Source organism: Montipora capricornis, chromosome 9 (assembly GCF_036669925.1).
Source record: "Montipora capricornis isolate CH-2021 chromosome 9, ASM3666992v2, whole genome shotgun sequence".
NCBI lineage: Eukaryota > Metazoa > Cnidaria > Anthozoa > Scleractinia > Acroporidae > Montipora > Montipora capricornis.
Window position 1 is genome coordinate 31,034,773 of NC_090891.1, and position 25,000 is coordinate 31,059,772.

At 38.5% G+C, this 25,000-nt stretch overlaps 2 protein-coding genes and 1 pseudogene across 2 annotated transcripts in view; all 3 read right to left on the minus strand.

Annotated features, from left to right (window-relative positions):
* Positions 1-3,317: 3,317 nt before the first annotated feature.
* Positions 3,318-16,493, minus strand: LOC138017522 (transcription initiation factor TFIID subunit 1-like). The gene is made up of 11 exons (XM_068864586.1): positions 16,379-16,493; positions 15,735-15,852; positions 14,017-14,145; positions 12,348-12,581; positions 10,926-11,188; positions 10,113-10,248; positions 8,847-8,988; positions 5,701-5,773; positions 4,627-4,677; positions 4,325-4,456; positions 3,318-3,368 (listed from the first exon to the last, which is right to left on the minus strand). The coding sequence occupies exons 1-11, from the start codon at positions 16,481-16,483 to the stop codon at positions 3,318-3,320; spliced, it is 1,434 nt and encodes a 477-aa protein (XP_068720687.1). The 5' UTR covers positions 16,484-16,493.
* A 2,486-nt stretch (positions 16,494-18,979) lies between these two features.
* On the minus strand, positions 18,980-21,893 carry LOC138014954 (solute carrier family 25 member 36 pseudogene; annotated as a pseudogene).
* Positions 21,894-23,704: 1,811 nt separating this feature from the next.
* LOC138014949 (rab proteins geranylgeranyltransferase component A 1-like) overlaps positions 23,705-25,000 on the minus strand; it is an 8,787-nt gene continuing 7,491 nt past the window's right edge. The window contains exons 6-7 of the mRNA XM_068861845.1: positions 24,989-25,000; positions 23,705-24,454 (exon numbers count right to left, since the gene is read on the minus strand). The exon at positions 24,989-25,000 is cut by the window's right edge and continues 140 nt beyond it. Coding sequence (XP_068717946.1) covers positions 24,110-24,454; positions 24,989-25,000 — 357 coding nt within the window. The 3' untranslated portion in view covers positions 23,705-24,109. The remainder of the gene's footprint in view (positions 24,455-24,988) is intronic.

Sequence of the window (25,000 nt, forward strand, 5' to 3'; positions counted from 1 at the left end):
GGTCTATTGTCTGGCATGAGCCAAACAAAAAATTGACATGCTCCCAACTCTGTGATCGCCTTCCTATTATAGCATCCAGTGGATACGGCAATGTGCCAGCATCGCACAGGCCATGGGTTCGAATTCCGGTTGGAGCCCACCTGAATTTTTGTAGGTGTCTATTAAAAGCCACAATTGGCTTAAATTGTTCAGATAAGACATGTGCGGAATGACGACTTCTCTCGCTTTCAAGCGTCAAGAGGCTGCGGTTTTTCCTCTTCCTTTTAACTGTTTTCCTGGGACATTTTTACCACTATTGTATGAGATAAGATAAATAATTATTTGCCTTTTGAAAATTATTTAGACATTAATGTTTTATTCCATGTTGTTGCTTTGCTTGTGCCTGTGGCTTGGATTTGCTTGCGTTGCTAACGACGACCATGTGTAAGCCTTTAGCTTTCGTTTTTGTGTTTGTTTAGGTTTTTTGGCGCTCTTCGGTATGTAGATTATTTTTGCCTATAGGACGTCCTATTTGCCTCCTAAGCACCAACATATTGATGCCAGGGCTTATAACCGACCTGTTCTCTTAAAATCAGCGGCAAAGGTTGAGTCTCGCTTTCTGATACGGCTTTCAGAGTGCATAGGAAAGCTTTCTGATTGTCATCCATCTTGAGTCCTCCGGGAGGTCTCTGGACTTTTCCAAAACAGACGGTAGATAAAAAATCTGAGGAATAAATTCAAAAAAGCACCTCAAGGGGCCATGATCACCTGATGTGAAAGCAAGTCAAAAGCTCATTTCCATTTGCTTTCGGCTTGGGGCGAAAAAGAGAAAAGAAAAAGTTCTCTTCGTTAATCGGGGTTAGTGCTTCTATTGACTACGTGGTTTTGTTATCCGTGGCATGGGGAAGGTTTCGCCTGGTATGAGGGCACATTGCCCGAAAATAAATCGTTGCTATAAGGGGATTTTAATTTTCGGTTAACGTTCGCATTTTCATTGAAAAACTGATTTTTTTTTAAATACACCTTATGTGAGGGTAACAAGGGTAAAAGGCCCGAAAAGACGTTTGATACAGGACCAAACGAACCCATTTTCTTTTGCATGAAACATGCTTTTTTCTCCTTCCATCACCTCCCATTCCACAAACAGCAGACTCAACTAGAACTACCCCTACAAAACCCTCGCAGAAAGTCTCTGGCGATTGATATTGGCCTTCTTGGAGTTGGCCGGGAACTTCTTGAAACTTTGGAACCTCCTGGTCCGACGGTTGAATTGAAAATTGTTTTGACATCACGAACGTAAGAGTACCTACCGCCGAAAGAAAAAGGTTCTCTTAAACTCAAAATAGTTGAAAACAGAAAAACAACAACATTGCCTTTCTTTTTGGTTTAAAAAATACTTTCCTCTTTACGTGTTTTTTTAAGTGTAACTTTAGTAAAAAATTTAACAATGAGACAAACTTGCCTAATTTTCAAACACGCCCAGGCCCCTGAGAAGAAGAACGCATTATTTTTTGCCTCTGGCGTACAATTACTCACCCAGACGAATTTCTAATAAAAGGACGGGGGAACTCTGTCTACTGGGAACGCATGTTGATAAATGGGCGAGCTCGAAATAAGTTGTTCTCTTAGAGCCCTAACCAAAAATAAACAAATTTTAAAAAATCAGACGCTAAAGTAAGATACACGGGAAAGGAAAAATGCTACTACAAAGCAAGGCGAGGCGCAATTCTCGAATCCAACAAGGCGCGAAATGAATGGTTATAATTATAATTAAATTTTCAGACATTCTACGGTTAAGCGCTATCCAGCGTTTAAATAAAATGGCCACTTACAGTTTTGGATATCTCTTACAAACGGTTAGCGTTAACCAGGCTTCGAGAAACCAACCAATTATATGCAGCGGATAAACGAGATTGATGGTGAACCGATCAAGAAAACTAAAAACCGTAATATCCCGAGGTCGAAAAAATTTTAAAAACAAATATTAACCTGTAGTGACTCTCAAGCCGCCAGCTGTCCTAAGAATGGTGGCGTTCCGTTTGGGTGGACAGGAATTAGCCCTCTCCATAGTCGACCATTGGCAGACTCTCATCCTTTCCAGGTTTCTAGAAGCAATAACCGGGGGTAAATTAACTCGACAAACCATTCCGAAAACCACCATCTTAGGCGAGGAGAGAGTGCAATCGAGGGTCGTAAACCAGAACCAATCAAAACTCGGATGTGTTAATTACACGTAGCCGACACAAAGCGTAGGGGACAACGCGTGCAGGCGGCGAGCAACGATTGGTTTTGCGTTCTCACTTCAGATTGCTTGAAAAAGTGGCGCGAAAACTTTGAACCAATCAATGAATGAAGGAATGCAAAAAACACATTCGCGAATTACTTTCGCCACTCGATTGAAAATTCGACTCTACCTGTAAAAGTCCTAAAAATGCAATTCTTCAGGTGCGCTGTTCGGTATTAATGCATTTTAGATCTTTTAACACGTCTTCAAAATCAGTGATAAACCTCACAAAAAATGTACAGTTGTGTTCAATAAAGACCGTGTTGCTTCACTGCGCCACAATACCCCCCTCCCACCCAATTTTCCTTGTTCTTGTGTTGATACAAATACACGGAAAAAGAAGACCACGATCACGCCCCCTTATACCCTCTTATAATTTTTCTAAACTTTTAGTAAGTTCATTACTGCACCGGCCAATGATAATGTGGGGGATATTCATCTCCAGCCACACATAGTCAAACAACACCAAGCTACACTGTGTCCGCATGCCTTTAAGTATCAAATCAGCTGGAGTCAGCATAATAATTGACATATAAAGAACATTTCACCACCCCACCTGACGCTCCGACGTTCTTTCTCTCGCTCCTGGAAATAAAATTGGGGGGAGCTGCATTTTTCTTGCATGTTTCTATTATAATTTACAATGCATTTAGAGGATATAGACAAGGCCCTTGGATTGGGAACCTTCAAAATAATGAGTCCTCTCTTTATGGTCTTGGAATGAATTGTGATACAGCTTTTAAACTCACAGATGTTAAATCAGTGTATTGTTTTTTTTAGAGACAACAACAATCATTTATTGTACCTCTTGCCTGAAATAAAAAACGCACCAATTAAAATATAGAGAGTATACACTAAGGGTGCGTTCGATGGACGGTATTCCGGAATAAGAATGCGTGGACTATAAGCGATTAGATAGCTAGAAATCGTATTCGTTGTTTACCGCGGTGGCTTCACGATAAAAATTGGCTCAAAATCCTACTAAAATGCTATTTTTAACATATGTTTGTTGTCCTTGCTGCTTCGAAGCGCGCCAAACATACCGTTTTACTCATCACTCCTCGTATTCTTCTTCCGGAATAGGCTCAATCGAAGACGCGTCCACCTAAAATGGAAGTAGTTAACTGGATGAATAGACTACCCATGAGGGGCAGCCGAGCTTTAGTAGGCAGCCAATTTCTCATTTCGAAGTTGAAGTGAGATGGAAATATATGTAAAACAGTTACAAGACCCTTTGCACACAATTATGTGACATTTGTATTGTTAGTTCCAGGTTTTTGACACAAAACAAGCTTAAGAGCCAAGAATTGTTCAAAGCAAAAGTAGCCGATAACTAAAAGAAATGCCGATCTGATAGATTTTGTAATGACTTGGTACTTTCCTACAGAAGTAAGACAAAAGCAACGTAAAGAAAGAGTATGTAAACACAAGCACTGATGCCGAATGTGACTTTGCATCACTGCAAATAATACACTTTGTTTTAGTGCATGTTCTTGGCCAATGGACACTGCTTTGTCAGTTCTTGAGGGCCTTGTTCTCAAAAAGCATCACTGACGCTAATATTGTAGAACAGGCTTCATTTGGACCATGATTGGCACAGGAGTTCAAATCACAAGGCCTTGTTGACATTGGTTGTTATCCATTTACAAAAAATAGTCTTTACGGAAATTTCGACCGACGAATTTTACATCGGCCTGTCTGAGAAAATGTGTGTTCCATTTAACGCCGCGTCGTTTCAGACGCCATATGTGATTGCGATTGTACGCAGACCGCCAAAATTTAACAAATGTGGCCGTGAATAGCCTGGAAGAGGATGGTAACACTTTCAAAAGTTAGTAAATGGAACACACATTTCAATCGGAAAGTTCACCAACGGGTGAACGGAAAAACAGGACTACCTTTTTCAGGAAGTTCCGTTTATCCCGGAAATTTTACAGTGGAACGAACCAAAAACAACGTGTGTTCCAATTACATCCCCACCGGAATTTCTGGAATTGCTTAAGGTAACTGGAAAACGCCCATTGATTCCCATTATGTTGTTATTGTAAACAAAAAACATACCTTCGATTCTTCTTGATGTGCTTCAACAGCCCAGATACTGCATGTCTGACAGGCGTAGGCCAGTACACCATGGCTAAACACGTTGGAGAGGAACCCGATGAGCAAAGTACGCAGATCTATGATAAAGTGACACTGTAAGGGGAAAGTACGGCCTTGGAAGCTGTCTATTTGCAGGTAATGAATGCTGATGAGACGAGAAAACAAAATTATTATTTGAAATCAAATGATCTGATTGTAAATTATGACCACCCAAAGGTCCAAAACTTAGGAAAAAAAACTCTTCAGATTTAAACGCAGCTGACCCTGTACAAGAGTGAGCCTCCACTGTTGTGTTCCAATGAGGTTTCAGGAAGCTAGAAAGTAAAAGAGACAAAAATAGCAGACGGACTATGTGATCTGAAAGCACCCATTTGGTTTAACTAGTGGCAATGGATTGATTGCAGAATCTAGTAAGTATAAGGACCGCTGTACATAATTCTAAGTACTAAAATTAAACACTTTTTTCCCCCCACCCCCCCCCCCGGAAAAATAATTTAACTCCATAAAAAATATCAGCTACACTATTCCGACTTTATAATTAGAGGATTGCCAAAAGAAGCCCAACATACTGGTTAAAATCGCCATATTTTCGTGTTTTATCTGGAATGCAAACATGGTGGTAAATTGTTTCTGCAATACGGCCTTCTTGCGTATATACAGAGTAAGCTTTACCTAAAGTTTGTTGGATGGTCTAGGAATGGTGTAGGGGGGCTCACACATATAAGAAAGACATGGTCATTGATTTAGTCATAGAGAATACATGCAGAAAGTTTGAAGGCAATGGCACTTAGGTGGGTCACAGCAGAGAAACCTACTAATTACTTTTGCTGTTGTATGTACTTGTCATTTGTAGTCTAAATTGAGCAGTTGTCGTTGGCGTGTTCTTGTGTCTTCTTTTCTCTGTCTTCTTCATTCCTCTATTAGAGTTATTCCTTCTACAAACAGGATTGTTTGGAGTTTTGTCTCCTTGGTTTCCTATAACAAGATTAGATTTTTTCTGTAAAACATCAAAAGTTCTTCACTCATGAGGCTTCAAAAAAAAGCTGACTCTAGATCTTTTTACACTTGGGGACTAGTGAAAAAGCTTGAAAAGTTTGTACAAATAGTTGTACATGTATGTGGTTTGCTATTAACTTTGGTGTTTGGCTGAATTATATGGGATGTGATATAAATATACAACCACCGCCTTGGTTACTTTGGGATGGCTATTGTTGTGGGCCTGTTATTCCTTTTCTTTGCGAATAAGTTTTAATAATTGCTTTAAGTTAATAATGTCCTGTATAATTTGGGACACATAACACATATGATTAAAAAAATAGATAATTTAGCAAGTTCACCTGAAGCAGACGGGATGCAGAATCTGCTGACCAGAAAGTTCTTGACGATGGAGTAGTGGGGTTACAATCAAATCTTGAATGTAAGTTGGAGGACAAGATTACTGTTTAGCATACCTTTTTGGGCGGTAAGCAGTGGAACGGCACTGCCTTTTATAACTGGACCTGAGGTTCTTCTGGATATGACGCAAAAATAATATTCTCATCATTTCGGCTAAAGCTGCATGATTGTGGGTGAGGGCGATTGATGGTCATGTTCTGGAAACATCCAATTTGCAATGGAGTCCTAGCAGAACATTACTGTAAACTACTCTGAATGTCAGCAAGAGACAAAATGTAGTTTCATGTGTTTATATTCTTGGCAAAGTTAGTAAACTAAATGAAAGCAAGTTATAATGTTTTTTTTTTGTCGGGAGGATGTGGCCAAATTACATTTTGTACGACTTAAAATAAAAGCATGAACTTCAAGACAAACAATTTTTCTGGAATTTTGCAGAGAATGGAAAGACAAAGAAATTGTATGGGATAAGGATATTCTGTGAGATCAATACACCCAGTATAGTGTTCCAGCAGTAGTTCGTCTTCCCAGATCCAGTGTTGACCATAGATGATGCATTTGAAGTTGACTGGGGTTATAAGTAACAACAAAAACCCGGTCAAATTTGTTGAAAAGCTTCCAAACTTCGCCATGGCTTTGCATGGCGTGCTCGTTTGCATATTAGACAACCTTAAAAAAATCAACGTTTTTGATGAAACCAAATTTTCGTTCTTTTCTATATAAATTACTGAAGATCCAGAACTTGTTTCTTCAAAAAAAAAAAACCCAACACATTGTTCAGAAAAGTTCTTAATCCCATTGACTGACTCCTAGGAGCTTAGACTTCAAACTAATTTTTACTCTGTCTAGGTCAGTGGGTTAAATTGAGGTTGCAATGTATACCCTTTAAAAAAATAAATGTATTTTTATTCTTGCCTCTGCGTCCCAAATAATCTTGTCTTCCCAGTCGCCATAGACAAGAGTCGACATTTTTCCACAGGAAATATAGAGTTACCATGTTGTTGAAGAGTCGTGGTTGGTCTTTCTCCTCACCCGGACACACCAGGCTTGCTTATCTGATTCAAGTATTCGTGCGTGTTTGCTTAATCGCTGCCGTAGTGTTCTTTAAGAAGGTTCCAGTCTCTGGATGCCGCACCCCTGGGATGAAATTTAAAAAATTTATACTTAAAAATTTATAGTACTGTTAAACATTTTTACGCACTAACTCTGAAAATACCTGATTGGTCAATAAAATTCAATCTATTATGGTTGATTCAAAGTGGAATGTGAAGTGGACAAGTCTAACATAATAAAAGAGATAAAAGTAAATGGACTATGCCATTTCCAGAGTGCTAAATGTAAATAGTGCCTCACATGAATTTGTGGGGAACTTATGCCAATGTACTGGGGATAAAAAAAAATAAATTGCTCTTCTTCAGAACATTAGTAACTAGTGATAACTAAAAAGATTATCACTGTTATTAACATATCAATCAAATTTACTTGAGCACAAGAGCTCTCCCAAAAGGACGGGACTGTAAACATCAAATCAAATGACAGATTAACCTCTTTGCATTCACAAGATCAAAACGTTCATTTTCCGAACTGGTACCATACATTTCTTTGTTGGGTAGTCATGAGGAATTTGGTGGTATATAAGACAGATTCAAAGTCTCCTAAGCTGAGAAAAATGTACTCGTACTGCGTGCTATTTCATTGAAATATGTGAGAGAGAATTGGCATCCTCATCACACCTGGGTGACCAGTCAAGGGTTTTAAAAACAGATAAGGCGAAAGATGTGTCTTTGTGATGAGAAGGAAAAACCTGAGTGTGCAGCGGAAACCCTCCCTGAGCACATAACTCAAACCAACAAAAATGAAGGTTTAAGTCCTTGGAAGCAAACCCATGACACATTGGTGGCAAGTGAGTGATATCACCAATGTGGCGCCTCTGTTACCCTACATTCACAAGCGCTTTCCCAGAATATAATGAACAATCTTGGAGGCTTCACCAAACACTGCATATGATTCTTTATAAACCTCAACACACAAGTGACTGTTGGGAGATGGGGCTTATGGTTTACAATTCTTACACTGGAAGACAAGAAACTCAAGCCATTTGACACACTTGTTCTTGACTTGTGTTAACTGCACAAAGTGCAAATTAATATGACAATAAACTAATTTAATTACTACATTACATTCGTCACAATGAAATTATCACATTTGATGAAGCTCTCTGGTCAACTGTTTTCTGCCTAAGCTTCCCACTTTGGACGTCTTTGTACAGTACTTTGTAATGTATCCCGCTCAGTTTCATCTTAACATGATAGTGTTTTATGTATGGAAAATAATGGTACTTTTGGTACAAACAGGAGGCAGGGTGGCTCAGTGGTTATTGGGCACTTGCTTGGAGATCCAGGGATCACAGGTTCAAGACACGTTCTGACCACTTGTTGAATTTGACCCTGGTAACCCGAGTTCAACTTATCAGCTGCACTTGTAAATAGCCATCTGGTTTGCCTCTGGCCAGTTGGGATTCTTATATGTAACAGTTCTTGTTGAATGTTCCTGTTCTGTCATGCTGGTGTTTCATTGGCCTTGAAAAGCCCCTATGGGGCGTGATCCATTAAGTACATATGTGTGATGTTATGAAATTGTAATCAAACGAGGAAAGTAAAAGGAAACTTTATTTAAGTGTCTAAATCTTCTAGCGCTGTAGAGGCACTAATCTGGGACACTGTAAATTGAATATTAGCCAAAGGTTCGCGCAAATCAAATCAATTTTGGTTTCTCAGGAGTACCAGAGAAGAAAACTCTCGGTACGGCCGAGTGCAGAGAAGAGAACCAATACACTCAACCCACATATGCAGGCCCGAGTCTGGGAAGCGAACCCGGGCCACATTGGTGGGAGGCCGAGTGCTCTTCACCACATGCGCCATCCCCTGCCATCCCACCCCATTATCCCTGCACCCGTGTTATTAAATTTTACTGTATGTACCCAGTTGTTGCAGCGAGCTGTTCCTGTTGCAATTGCATATGCATGAGCTGTACGTGTCGTTTGCAGGGTATCCATCCTGCTCTTGCTTGTGCTTGAAGGAGCAGGCTTTACGTCTTCAAGTGACCAAAATTATGTCGTCCTTCCCAGTTGATCTGATGAAACCATTTCAAAACACTCAACAGTGAGGAAAGAGAATCTGGGCGAATTTGCACTTCCTCGAAGCAACCTCTCTCTTGCACTCTTAGCTTGCATTCTGCATAAAAAAGACAACAGAAACAAAGGTTGCAAATTAAACATGATGTACTGAGTTCGATAGACAAGATCTATGGAAGCATTCCAGTATATTCCCAAGGGATGTAAATCATCGTACATACATTTGTACTGTGTGATGACTGGTAGCTGTCCAGCATTGTGTTGTTTGTACAATCAATAATAATTCATTATTATTGAAAGTCCCCCATATTTCTAAGGATTGTAGTAGAGGAGTAAAACCACCTGGCATTCAACAGATTAAAGGGAGGGTTTCACGGGTCTCCTGTGCACTGGTGCGTAACACTGTCACTGTCAGCCCATTTTAATTCCATTGTTATTGACAACAATTCACAGACACAAACCGCACCTGATCCCGGTCGAAACGGTTAACAATCCCCATTTTTGTTTTTAGTAATTGATTACTCATATTACAGGAATTACTTTTGATAATCATTTCCTTTGTGTTATGAACTACCTGCATGCAAGTACGGATTACTCGTACGTTATGACAACTCGATGCGGTCATACAGAATAAAACTTCGACCCGTACAAAAACTAAATTCGACAATTTTCTGTTGTAAACCTGACACGTGTCTTCCATCCAAATTTGGGCCTTAGTGCTCATTTGGATGTATTTGATACTCTCTGTGTTTAATTAACATCATCTGGTTCAGTAAAAAACCGTAAAATTTACAACTTGCTAGCGATAAAGCTTGGACATGCGCAAAACCATGAAACTGTCCCTTTAAATCCGTTAAGGACGTTTGCGTGTGTGTGACATGCGCGACAAAAAATGTGCAGTAGCACTGGGCGCGAACATCCTTAAGTGTCACTCCCAAGAGTCAATGGGTTAATGGAAAGGACATAGCTTTTGACTGGTTACCACATTGACTCCTCACTTCCTGCACCCTATTGTAGGTTGCCCCCAGTTGACTAGTAAACTTGTCTGGTGTAAGAAAGAGTAAAATCTGTCAAGTCTCACTGCCACTCCCTGCACAACTACATGCAAATTAAAAGTACACAATTAACCAGTTACAAATGCCAATGGCTTTGGTCTGACCTCTTTTAGTTTAAAGCCATAGTCTAAGTTTTGTTCCATCTTCATCTACTCCAAGCATCTCATACCACAGCGCTGCTGGTCCGTGTCTCCATTCACAAATTTCCTTATGGTCCGCCGTCTTGAACCTCCAGCAGCAGTCAAGTCACCACTGATATCCCTGAGTTCATCAATTGATGGCTCCCAGGGAGCCATCAGTTTGTCCTGGCATAAAAATTTAAATGGATCATTTCTTAAAAATTACAACTTGAACACTTGGGACTTGCACATACACATTATTTTTTTCCAAGCTTTATACATGCAACATTTAAATGCTTCAAGTTTTTAATGGTTTAACTTCACAAAGCAGAGTAAAAGCGGTTGCCCTGGAAGTCCTTGGGCTACCACTGTCAGTGGCTGTCAGTCCACAAGTAGTGTAACAAATTCAAACAATTATCGGTAATCCTGATACATCAAACTAGTTACAGTGCAAGATGAGTAAGGAGAGAGGGTAAACTACATGAAAAATAGGTCTACCCATCCACTAAAATCTAAGAACCACTAATTGCCCTGCTAAATATTTACTACAACATTTGTGTGAGTCCCTTTTTGCAGTATGTTGTTTACTTAACCCATTGACTCCTGGGGGTTCCCCATTGACGAGTAGAATCGTCTGACATTTAGACAGAGTAAAATACTAAGTATGGCCGGTTAAGGCCGGTGTAGGGGTGAATGGGTTAATGTAGTCACTGCTTTCCTCAATAAAACAGTTACATATACGCACCACTGTACTTTATCATTTAAACCAGTTTTGTCCTTTTCAAACTGTCTTCCACCATGAAATGAAAGCTCATTCAAAATCACCAGTTTCAGTTAAAATTAAAGCAGATCACTTGGTTCACCTCGTCATCTGACATACAGTCCTCAGGTCTTGGACTCGGAGGAGTCTTTGGTCGCTCTATAATAGTCTTTTCATCCTCTCCTTGCTTCTTCTTTTTCTTCTTCCTTTTCTTAGCATTGCGCCACTGTTGTGGCATGGATGAGGCTTTTGCAGGTCCAAATAGACGTGAAAATCTCAAAACCTGTCCAGGACGAAACTCTGGAAACAGGTCTGTGACTGTTCTGCCATCATGAGTAGTAAGCCTGCCCTCCTTGCTAAGCAGGTCTGAAACAAAAATCAAACAATGCAGAGTCAGCTGAAGACCACTATCATTTTTTGCTTTTGTAACGCTTCAATGCACTCAATTTCCTTGCAGTAATCGAATTAGTGAGTAACGGCTGCCAGGAAAAGATGCCAACTCGAGAAACAGAGCTTTTTGCATAAGGTATTTCTAGGGTACCAAGAGCAAATAAGCCAAAGGAAATAATAAACACTTGTGTCCTCTACCTTTTTTAAATCACATGCAAAAATTAAGCTTCTTTTAAGCAAAAGTAAAAAAAAACACCCAAAAAAAAAGTTAGTTACAGCCTTTCCAATTTCCAATTATTGGAAGGTGGTTAAAGGTTAATTTAAAAGTGCAACTGGGCATTGTTGTGGCTTTTCATTGTAAAAATTAAAGATGAACAAGAGGTTATATTGCATTGAGTTCATTTAAATACAGTAACCAATCTCCACTCAAATTTGTTGGGTGACAAATGTTACAAAACTAATCAGGATTGACTTGGAAGGCCCAAATACCTTGTACTGCAAGGTACAGCTTCTATATTTTCTATTTAGGTGGAAGAGAGAGACAAGGTGCTTCCTGTATTACTTACATGTAGGACCACAGGCACCCAAAGCTCACAAAGCAATTTTGCAATGCATAACTATTATATGTTGTTCACTTCTGTTTTGTGTCGATTCATAACCCAATGATTTCACTACGTCTACACAAAACAGAAGTGAACAACATATTTGAGGTAGGGAAAGTTATTGCAAGAAAAAGGCATTCAGTTTTTCAACTTAAATTAATTTTTAAACTATTAAACTCTCTTATCACATTGCAAAATCGGGTTGTGACCTTGGGAAACCCATGGTAGGACCAAGAAATCCATCAGCAAGATGATTCTGATATCTCTTTGTAAATGAATTGAGTAGGAGAGCACACAGGTACACTGTACGTATATTTTACTGTTATAACTAATAGATGTACAGTGTACCACCTACTAAACCTGTCTTGAAAACACATGAAAGCAAAAAATATGTCATGAAAGACATGGTACTGTATGTATACATAATACAACAGTGTATTGCTCTGAATTTGGCCACACCCTTTAGAAAAATTGATTTTTAGAAAATCACTACAACAAGAACAATGTCATTTTGCATGAAGCCCATCAGTCACCTGAACCCACTGTACCAGCCAGTGGAGTAGATAAGACAGGTTTGCTAGCATCGACAGAATCCCTGGTGCAATCCCCTAAAGGGGATGAAGACACTTGGGGGGTTGCTGGTGGTGGCATAGCCAGTCTATCTTGCTCTTGTTTTGACAGAGTAGATGCAGCAGGAGCAACAGTGGGTAACAAAATGCTGCCTTGGCCTTTGTCCACTCGCTCAGTATCATTGTCATAATCATCATCTTTAACATAAGACTAGAACTAATCACTCATGAGTTAAGTGTGTTCTACTATAATATTTTGAGCACCAATTAGGAATTCTACAGAAACAGCCACTTTTTGTCAACTCTTTGTATGGTTATTTGTTCCAAGTCAAAGGATACTTATAGTAAAGCATCACAGAGAAATGTCCAATTGGAAATATAATATAAGCTCTCAATATTAATAGAGCTACTCATCTTCATTTGGGTTTGAATGAGATTGAAGTGAAGTGCTTGCGATACATAGATAGATATCCCAACATGGTGGCCAAAATGCAAACGGAAATGGTATTCAACGATACGCGTGCGACAGATTTCAACAAACAAGATAAGACGAATTTGTTCTCCTTCATCTTATACAATAAGTTAATTGCTAGTAAAAATTATGTCACTTTCCCAGGCTCAATAAATCTTATCAATGATAATATTATTCATGAAGTTGATAGCTAATTGAAAAACAGTATTCAGGTCTCATTTGAAGGATATCCGCAAACAAAGGTGGATCACAAACAGAGCACCTCCTCATATTATACATAATGTAAGGTGTAACGATAGACTAGAAAATGCACACAAATTAATAGAGATTTTCACAATCTATGAATCTCTTTCAGCTTTTAAATGGCATGTTAACCTTGATAATAATGTTTGGTTATATCACAAGACAGTGTTTCCGGTCACAGTTCAAGGAATTCACTGAATTCATGGCATGATATTTGGGTTTGCTTTTATTTCTTGGACTTGAAATCATCTTTAATAGACAAATATGCATTTTACTGTTTTTCGGAAGCTGTATTAAGTCTAAAAAGCAAAAAAATTGAAAGCCTGCTAAAATCTCTGGGTCACATATTGCGCATGTCATCGCATGACAGTGTCCCTTTAAGTCAACACAGGAATTGTATCAGGGTTTTCAAAAGAATCTCGAACAGCCGTTGTTGTGGCCAAGCTACTTGTGGGGTCTGAGGGCATGCTCTCCCGGAATTTTTTTTTTATCAAGAGGCTTAGAAATACAGTCATTTCCCTTCATTTGGGGGTATTAGTCAACTTTTTTCACACATTTCACTTTGCAGTGTTTGCGGCCACCTTTGGAACACGACATCTGGGAGAGGCCTGGGCTAAAATATGGTGGCTATATGTTTCATTGCGAATGAAGCCCTTCAAATACAGTGATGGTTCTGTCATTCACTTCAAAAGTCTTTCTTTTATTTGCAATATTGATTGACTAACTGATTTCCTGATTGAGGCGCTTTCACAGCCAAATTAACACTCACTAGTGATACTTGTGACAGGTGTTATGGGTTACGAGTTCTATTCAGAACCCTGTGTATTTTCATTTTTTTTTTTAAACACGTAATGAAGATGACAATGATAAGGATGACAACCACAATAATAGAATATATTTACATACATGTAAGCTTACCAGCAAAACTGGCTCTCTCTTTTTGAGCAAATATAGAAACAGCATGTTTGTAGTGCCTCTCCTCTTCTTCATCAGCTAGTTCAGTAATATCACTGTAATCAGTGGCACTGGAATCTTTAAGAATCCAACCTGAAATAACATACAGAAATTATGAGCAAATAAATCTGGAAAAATAAAGAAATCACACAAGTTAACCCTTTGACACCCAAACCAGACTGAAGTGGCCACACTAAGTATTTTACTCTGTCTAACGCCAGACCATTTTACTTGTCAATGGGGAACCCCGGGAGTCAATGGGTTAATAATTAGTTCTTGTTTTCTCTTGTATGAAAACTGGTTGTCATGAGAAAACTTCGTACCGAGACTTGAACTGAAAAAGAGGTTTAGGTCAATTCAGAAATTGTGTATTCCACATTATTCGAAAAGCAAAATATGTGACCTCTCATGGGAAAACGTACACTAGCACTTTTCTGTTGAACGGCTTAAAGCGTTGGCAAAGCGTTGGAAAAGTGTTGGCAAAGCGTTGGCTACTGGTTGGGTCCCCATTGGAAGTGTTGGAAAACCTGTTGGAGGTGTTGAGAAAAGCTGTCGAAAAATTATGTGCCGAGCTGTTGAAAACATTATTTTTTTTGGAAAAACCAGTTGGGAAAGTTCACGCAAGCCGTTCTAGGTGGTGAGAGTAAACAATGATTCATACATTCGATCGTCATTGGAAAACATTAAACAAGTAACTAACTGTTTGTCTTTACAATTATACATGCAGCTACAATTAATACTGTTGGAGTCACTTTCTGTTGATTGATACAGTTGTGTTTGACGAGACAAATAAACATAATGCGACATGTCATTTTCTAGCGGTGCAAATGATCTGTTCGCAGCAATGAAACACCACGTTTATTTTCTACTTAACAGAGATGAATTAGCGGATTTCTTTGCTGCTTCTATCCCAAATCATAAAAATAATTATTATGTTAACTGAAACAAAGTCATCAATATTTTCTGTTCGCTCGTAGTCAAACTCCCAGTGACCGAAGCGTGAAACGTATAATTTATTATTAACCCCGTTGGAAAAGTGTTGGAATTACCCCTTCAACAGGAAAGCGTTAGTGTACGTTTTCCCATGAGAGGTCACATATAACTGTAATAAAACTTCTTATCATTGGTATAAATAGAACATTTTACAGTTTCGTGCTCAGTTACAGTACCAGGCCATTAAATAAAAGCGAGGCTGGAGATGACCCTGCTTTAATACAAACCTCACTGCTTTTTTCATGTAAATAGAAACTTGCCAGCACTACAACAACATGATTTACATACAAACCGAAGAAGAGCAATGAGGTTTGTATCAACTCAAGGTCAAATCCAGTCTTGTTTTTATTCAAAGCCCCAGTAACTAAGCACAGAGCTGTTAAATAGTCTTGATCATCTCAATCCAAATCATCTGGATCACATCCTGACATGAAATGCGAGTTACATGTACCTTATCTTGGTGTTTCTTTCATTGCTTGTATTCAAAGAGAAAGCATTGATTTTAATGCTGGCATAAAATTAAGGGATGGGTTTATCCTTCGGTTTTAACCCATTGACTTCAGAGAGTGACACTAATAGATTTTACTTTGTCTAACACCAGATGATTTTACTGGTCAACAGGGGTGGTTCACAAGTCAATGGGTTAAATGGTCAGGTTTTAAGTAAGGCCACTTGTATGTTTAGCTTACTGTTATTAGCTTCAAATGCCGCATCTTGATTCTGTGAATTTCCCTCTTCTGCAATATCTTGAACAAGACTACCCAAACCAGACAGAGAACTCAACTGTGACAGGTGTCTCCGAGATTCCTACAGAGACAGATTTCCAAAAAGCTGCATTAAAAAGTCAACCAAAAATACGACATACATGTAGATTTTCCTAAACAAGGAAAAGACGCTGAAAATTATTTCCCAAATTAATAGGACAGGTTAATTGGATCAATACTGCAGAGCAACACTTGAACAGTACAAAATACAGAGCTACTAATATTCTAGTTATTGGGTCATTAGACTTAGCATTGAAAAGAGAAAGTCAAGCCCAACATTTTCTGGTACCTCGATTAGCTATAGTTCGGCAGAAGGTAGAAGAACATAGTAAAATGTGCTTATTAAAGTTGGGACTGAGGTGTCTGCATATTTAGTGGCTGGTTTGGCCCTATAAATGTTAGGTGTCCGTATATATTTGGCGGCTCATTTGGTTCTGCAGTGGGTTAAACAAATGACAGCTGTTGCCAGTATAAAGCAGCACATAATAATATTTTACAACACATCCACATCCCGAACACAGTCTTTCAGTTTAAAAAAGTCAACCGCTCTGATAAAAATTGCATCTTACCTCATCCAAGATCTCTGTGTCTTCAAGTTCTCCTTTCTCGTTGATATTCCCGAATAAAAACCCTGTAAGATTTAGGGACCTATCTTCGTCCTCGGAATCCGCCATCTTGGCGACGGCTCGCGAGGTAGTATGGGAATATATTTTTTTCATACCCAATCCTACTCGTCCTTTCCTTGATCTCTAAGAGAGGATGGGAGGAGTGGAGGGAATAAACTCCATGGGAGAAATGGGAAGATCTAGGAGTGTAAAAAAATCAACCGTGAGTGAATTATAATCAGTCTGAGTTGTCACAGCAAGGTTTCGATAGTTGTTAATGGGAATCATAGATGTCAGTTCAGAAAATTTTAATTTGGTTATATTCATCATTTAAATGGGTGTATATATGATGGTCGATATTATCATTATTATTACATATTTATTATTACTGGTGATAAACATGCATACTCCTGCATGATGATGGTAGTGATGTAGGCGATTCTTGTTTCAAAATGATGCCATATCTTTGCATAATTTCTCATAATTTTGTTATTCTGGTGAGGGTTGTCCAATACACCGACATAATGAGATTCATAGCACTTCACAATAGACATCACAGAGTGTCCCCCAACCTTAATCCTTAAAAAAGTAGTAACAGTTTTGCGAGACATAAAGTGCGGGACACTTTGTGACACTTTGTGATGTCTATTGTGACGTACCAGGAATCTCATTACAATCTCATTATGTCGGTGTATTGGACATGTATGATTCTGGTAGAAGGTCTTGAGTGTTTTGAATCAATGATTCCACTTACAGGACCGCCGGCAGGTACAAAACACAAGTCACAGGTCATTGTTTTACCAATACAGAAAGTATCCTAAACATTCATAAAGATAACCTTAAAATTAGGCCTAATTAGGTCTAACGTTAGCATTTATGACTTATGTTTAGGATACTCTCTGACCTTTGTTTTGTACCTGCCGCAGGACCGCACAATATTTGCAGTACAGATTGGTCTTAAGAGTCAATTCATGACAAATAAGCTGAGTGAAGCATCCCATTACATTCAATTGCAACATGTGCCATATTTTCATGTTATGGGTTTGATCTGATAGGCTGTAAAATGGCAAATTTGCAGTTGTTTGCACACACAAAATAATTTTTTCCAGGTTTTAGAAATCCCTCGCTGCTCTCGTCACAACAAAATCACAGATCAATTACATTCAAAAACACTGACTGCATGAAACTCAACTGTCAATGAACAATACTTGGGTCCTGATCGAGTCTCTTTGACACTTGTGACCGTTATGATTGACTGTTATGAATGACTGCGAGGCTAGGGTGACCTTGTATTGATACAGATCTCATGTTTTTTAATTATAATTAGTCTTCATTAACACAAAGCACAAATATTTGTATCAACTTGGCAGGGTCATTGGCAGCCTTGTTTCCATTATTAGGTCAGGTAACTTAATCTGTGTGGTTCCTGGATTTAAAATAATCGTAAAAGGCGATTAAAAGACAACACCGGCCTCCTGGCAGCAGGGGAGATGTCAGCTATTGTTCAGCAACTAGAATATCATCTCCAGCACCGCTGAAATAGACTATTGGCAAGTGGAAAAACTCATTATAGGAATCAATGGCTGGTGGTCAAATAGCACAGTCAGTTGTTTCTGTGAGAGCCAAGATGTCCTGTAGGCATAACGTAGACAGGCTCCACAAATGGCATTCTCTGTGGAACGGAATTGGAGCCCCCACCACATACTTCTGCTCTGTTAAGACTATTATATGATGGGATGAACTGGATGGCAAAAGTATCACATGACCTCCTACCTCCCCAGGAGATGGAACTTCACATGACGTGAACTTCGCTACAACTGTAAAATGGTTTAGCTATTGCCAATAGTTGTCATAAAGAGGATCCATAGAAAGTCTTAAGCTCAGAGTCTTCTTGGACAAGTTTTCATGATGAGTATTACTGGTATTACGGTACAAGAATGAAAAAACAACCATCGTGAAGTTGGCTCCTCTTTTTGTAAATTCAGCTGCAAAACTTCATAATTAGCTCTTTCCCGTTCTAAGCCTGAGCTTTCCATGTTACATTGCAGTTTTGTTGTTACAATTCACTTTAATTTTAAGAAATGCAACAGATGTTTAAAAATATTGTCTCTAGTTAATAACGAGTTGTTTAATCATCCATTCATAAGCACAGTAGGACAAGTTGCATTTTCCCCCTAAACGATTGCTTAAAAAAATAACTGCCCTAGTGTCTTTTCCCTTTTATTCAACAGTTTACGCTGACTCAAATTGGGTGTCTTGAAAACGAAGACCCCAAGACCCCTAAGATGCTGAAAACTCTAAAATGAATAGAGAAAGTACCCCAAAATCCTCAATTTGGCTAACCCTAGGCCTTAAGTTGGTTTTTAGGCCCAGGGTTATAGCCAAATTGAGGGTTTTGGGGTACTTTTTTCGTTTCCGAGTTTTCGGGGTCTTACGGTCATAGGGTCTTGGGGTCTTCATTTTTGAGACACCTGCCTCAAATTTGCAACTTCCTCAAAATTATTTTCAAAAGAGGTTTTGTAAAAGGTTGCATGCATATGCTACAATGCACAGTCGAAGTCCAACTTTTTATTCAAGCAAATTTTATTACAAGATTTCGTGAATATTTACCAAGTTCACTTCTGGCTGCCACTTTTGGACAGTGTTTTCAATGTTATTAAATCACCTTGTTTCTACTCAAAAGCATCCCTAAAATAAATCAGACTTTAGAGTGTTCCATCTGTACTGAACTACAGTATTTTTGTTTTCTGAATATACACACCTCCAATTCAAACCAAAACCACAAACTGCTGTTGCTTTATAAGTGGTTTGTTCCAAACAACACTGAGCCTAATAGCTTTATCAATACATATCCTTTATGAAAGTTAGACATAAAAAAACGTTACAGTGGTCAGGACTGAGGACACAAGCTTTCAATTCCATCACAAATCCTTTATCAAGTGATAGAATAATATTATCAAAATTTGATAAATGTTATTTCACACATTTGACGTGCAGTAGATTTCAGGAAGCTCATACTTTACATCCCTGTTCAACAATGGAACCTGCAATATATTTTATATTTTCCTCTCTCATTTTTCTTTCAAACAAGTCATCTTCCCCTTGAAAAGACCAAAGAGGATGAAATAAACAGGGAATGCCTTGCAAGCATGAAATGGGCCCCACTGCTGTGACTGGTTCCAGTATTAAAAATTAAACTCTAAAATCTCACCAGTGGAAAATATATGGAAATTGACCCCACACTAAATTCTGTAAACAACCTCACATTAATTTTCTTACTTGATAATAATTCTGGGATGAAATTGAAAGCTTGTGTTCCCTGCTTATGTTTCTGGACTAAACTTTGCAACATATTCCTGTCTATAATTTTTTTTTTTTTAATGACAAGATCCACTGACTTATTCTTTTCTTAAGATATCCTTTATCGCTGCAAATAGAAGAATGCAACATTTCTTCTAAGACTTTTGATAAAGAAAAAAAATTCTGGCAAATTATCAAAAGTCTCCTACATCCATTTCTGGTCAGATGAGCAGTATCCAAATCATACGTCACTATTCATTTATAGTGTCACACTGATGTCATACTCCAATGTTATTCAAACGTAATCAGTCAGAAACCAATGCTTTCATTGTAAGAAGACAAGAATAACAATAGAAATATTCACTTCTGACTCTCTGAGGTATGACACCCAAACTACATGAACCAGTAAAGCACTGAACTTTGAAATATCGACCATTTCACAAGTCTTGATGTATGCATGGCACAATAGAGACAAAGGCATATAGAAAAACGTGACCACAAAAATCACGTTTTAAAATGAGCTTTTTGAGTGGTGATTAGTCATGCAACATTTGGCTTGTATATGTTATTCATTATAAAAGCACCGTAAATATATTATCAGGAAAATATGTGACACGTTATCTTGGTAAGTAAATACTAAAATTCTGATCACCAAAGTATTGTATAAGCGATATCTGAATTCACCTAAAACAATCTTATTGATAAATTAAATGGTACGGATGAAGATGTTTGTATACAAGATGTATTTACATCACTCAAATCGGTAAAAATCGCGTGATGTCACACCAACAGAACTAAAGAAGATTCCGTGGTGAAAAACAATTTTTTTTGTGATAACAGACATCAGTCGTACTACTAAAATCAATTTACTAGGTGGTTGTTAACTTTAAGTACCGTCCCAGAAGAACAACCAAACTTGCTCTCAATTATCGCTAGTTTTCTACAAACTGTGCGCATGCATTATTATTCGCATTGCATCATCCCTCTTTGATGTGAATATTTTTTTTACACATTTCCTGAGTCCAACAAGTAAACTACACATTCGTAAGTAAAGAACATAATTGCTGTGTTCGGAACTTGGCGAAGTAAATGTGTCCCCAAGCCTCCATAGAGGCCGTTCCAGCCTTCTTCTTTCACAACAGTTTTCAGAGTTTGATAAAACGATGTGTATTTGTTCTTTCCGAGAAACTCACTCTCTTGTTGGCGAAGCCGAGTCCGAGCTACTTCATGAGGATAGCAAAGGCTTGCAGCAATGGACTTTGATATGCCGGCAGCAAGCATGCACTCTAACACTGAAAAGTTTTGACTTGTCTTGCGTTGAAAGTTCATTAATTTCACTTTCACTTTTTCATAGATCGTGAAGTGAACAACCGTTTCCGAGATGCCAACATATGACGCAGAAAGTCCCCGATAAAAAGCTCGGATTCCCTCAGTTCTGTAAGCGTCCCTGACGATTTGAGAAGCACTGACTTGTCTCGCTTTTCTGTTATCAAGCTGAAGTCGTGTCTTCACGAACCACAGAGGATTGGTAACTGTGTGGTTGACAAAGGAAGCAAACGCGGCTGAAATCATGTGAACCGGACAGGAATCGGGACTCAGTTTGCCAGATTTGTTTAACAAGTCCTTTGTTTTTGCGTAAAATGAAAAATAAATAGCTCTTGATGGAGTGACACCAAGCAAAGTTGGTCCAAGACCCTTGTATAGCGACAAGAACCCTTCCTGTTGGACCATGTATCTTCCATACGAAATGATTCCCCGAAAACGATTCGCTGCGACGTTTAGCTTTGAATCGCTAACACTGGCTGTACTAAAATTCGCAGATGGCGCAGTTGTTGAAATATTCTTAACAACATGCGTCTTGACCGTATTAATCTTAGTATTTCTCTGACAGTGAAAGGCCGACGATTGTAGTCTTGTCTGAATAACTTCAAGCGGACACGTTACGAACGCACCGACAGAACCTCCCAGACCACCACCAACAAAATGCACGATTGTGGAGTGCTGCCTTCGAGGTTGACTCATCTTGAACAACAAGCCGCTCAAGACTAAAACGGCTTTTACAAGTCGACGATGACGCCGGTAAAAATTTTCTTCTTTCACTTTCAATACTGTAATAGGCTGATAGAACATATAACTGGACAGAATATATGACGACATTGGGCGCACCCCCACTTTTACCATATTAGGAGGAACGGATAAACAAATTGGTTACATAACAGTAGGTTTTTTTCAACTGTTTCGTTGTCATCTGTTGTTTAAACTAGAGACGTAGAACATCCACATAAGGAGTTTTTGCCTGAGTGTGAACTTCCCGTTGGGTAAAGATCGGGAACCTAATGAAACATGAGAACAGCAATGAGAACATTAACTCTTTTTCAAAAATTGATATCCGCCAATTATCGCTTTTTAGTTCCGAAATACTGATGACTCAAATTTACAAATTTCTTCACTTCCAAAGGTTCTAAAGATCCTACAGCTTTCGCGATCGACAACTCTCAATTTTGCCGTTTGTCCCAAGTATGAAATTATGCTAAAAACCGTGACACGCGGAATATTTTTTCGTTTCGCAAAAAAAAAAAAAAAACCAGGCCATACAAAAATTTAGTTCTGCAATCATCAACGCTAAAAAGCCCTTACTCCCTTCTTTGTATCACTGTTAGCCAATCCCGAAGTGATTTTGAAAGGAGCCAATTTTTTCTTGTCTCCAATTACCACTCGAGTTAATAATGTTGAATAGACTTTTTTATTCAAAAATCTTTCAGAAAGTTACTAATTTTAAGGAGCAAACAAGTAAACAACGACTAAAACTATTTCTAACACTGTACCAAACGATGGCTCGCCTGCGAACGAAGATCCCCCCCCCCCCCGAATAACCGCCAGAAATACGTCTGCGTTCGCAGGCTAAACGATGGTTTGATATTGGGAATTTTCCCTTTTCTTCTAATAAACTAATATTCCTTAGTAGGATCTTTAAAAATCCTTTAGTATTACTTTTTTATTTTTACTATTAAATCACTTGCTTGCCATCCCTGCATCTTTTGCGATTCAACCCATATAATTTTTGTCAATTACTCAGCTTGTTTGTCTTTACTTTTCGAAAGAAGCTTTTTCTCTTTTAATATTATTGTACTGGTTCACTCTCTTTTTTTTTTGTATACTTGTTATTTTTGGCAAAATAAGTGGTTTTACTCTTTTTGATTTTAAAATAACAGTGTGGAAAATGAGGTTAAAGTTGTGGTTGATGCATGCCGTGTGTAATAATAATAATAATAATGTACTTGCTTATTACGCATCTAAAAATCTCGATGGTTGATGCATGACGTGTATTCTTTCAATGGCACACTGCTACACACCACAATCAGCAACAAAATTAGTTGAGACACTTTGCCAACAGAGCACACTGGCAATGACACTTAAATTGTTTTCAAAGAAAAATAGGCCAAAAAGTTCATTTTCCAGGATACCCCTTCCCCTCCCCAACAATCAATGTTGTACTGCTGCTGTTCTCAAGGCTCGTAGGCAAAAGAAAATAACAGAACATTGCCCCAGGGGTGAAGGACATTTTCTTGTCGTACTTGAAATATACCCTAAAGGATAGGAGTGTCTCAACAATTTTGACATCAATATTATTGTAGTGCATTGCAAGGGTATCAAGAGCGTTGTCCTTGTCAAATGATTACAAGATACTGACAGATAACCTTCTTTGTTTGTCACTTTGCTTTGACAGACGTATCATAAGAACTGTAACAATTCTTCATCTTCAGTCATTGTTGGTGCAAAATGTGAATATCTATGAGGCTTATTGCTGAAATGTCCCTGCTCTGTGAAGGTACTAAATTTATCAAAAGGATCCCAAACCCAGAGCAAATAACAATACCATTTAGATATTTCATTTGAATCTCTCCAACTTCAATCATTTGGACAACATGACCAAGAAATCACTTTCTCTTGATTATTCACATTCCTGATGAAATTTGAGGTTTTTTTTAAATTTGCTATGAGTTTTGGAATTTTTTCGACATTAATCGTTGTGGCTTTCCTATAAAATCCCATGATGCTAGATCAAAACAACATGCTGATCTGTTGACTACTATCATCAAGCGTTCACAACATTTCCCTCAAAAAAACCTACATGTAATAAAAGTTCACCTTCAATAATATTACAACCAATATTATAGAATCATTATAGCATTCTCTAATTTTGCCGCCAGCTTAATTACTGTTTAAATAGCAAGTCTGATCACAAGAAACTTCCCTTTAACTAGATTGTGCTTGATTTGGCTCATAAAGGAACAATGACTAAAACGTTTGGATACATTACTCCATAATGATATTTCCTTGCAACAGTTGATATTATTTTAAAACTAAATAATTTTGAGCTGCTTGACCATTTCTTCATGGTAAGTCTTTACTCTCCTCCTCAACATGTTGCTGCTTGGCATCATCAGTAACAGTTTCACGATTCTGTTGTTCTTCACTTGATGGCTGATCCTCCCATTCTTTGTCAGGCTGTATGCTGCCATCTGCAACAACCTCTTTATCCTCTAGTCTTGTCTCCAATGCCTTATTCTCTTCATCACTAATACCTGGCTCAGTCTCAACAGCTGGTGCTCCACCTTCAGGCTCTGCAGCACTCTGATTGCCATCTTGCAGGAAATCATCCAATATTATGTCCTCAGGGTTGGGAACCCTCTGAAGGAATTCCTCACCAGGACAAATTTTTTCGAACACCTCCTTCGCCTACACAAACCAAATAGATCTTTACTATCTCAACTTTCACTTCATCCAGTTAAGATGCAGCTCTATTTTGTTTTTCGTTAATGTATGATAGAGAAAATAAGAATTACATTTTTCATATAATATTATTAGAACTTTGCCTAGACTCGCTTTGGGAGGCAATGTGGCCAAGTGGTTAGGGCACTTGCCTTGAGATCCAGGGATCCCAGGTTCAAGACACGTTTTCACCACTGGTTGAATTTGTTCCTGGTAGTCCATGGTTCAGTTTTCACCACTGGTTGAATTTGTTCCTGGTAGTCCCTGGTTCAACTTCTCAGCTGTACTTGTAAATAGCCAGCAAACTGGTTTGCTCCCGGACAGTTGGGGTTCTTAACAATTGTTGTTGAATGTTCTGTTTTGTCGTGATTGTGTTTCAAAGGCCATGAAAAGCCCCTATGGGGAGTGGTCAATTAAGTATGTACATGTACGTATTAAGTCAGCTCAGAAATGGGCCATTTGAATGAAAATTGATTAAACAGCAGTAGACAATCCATGTACCTGAAAAAGTGC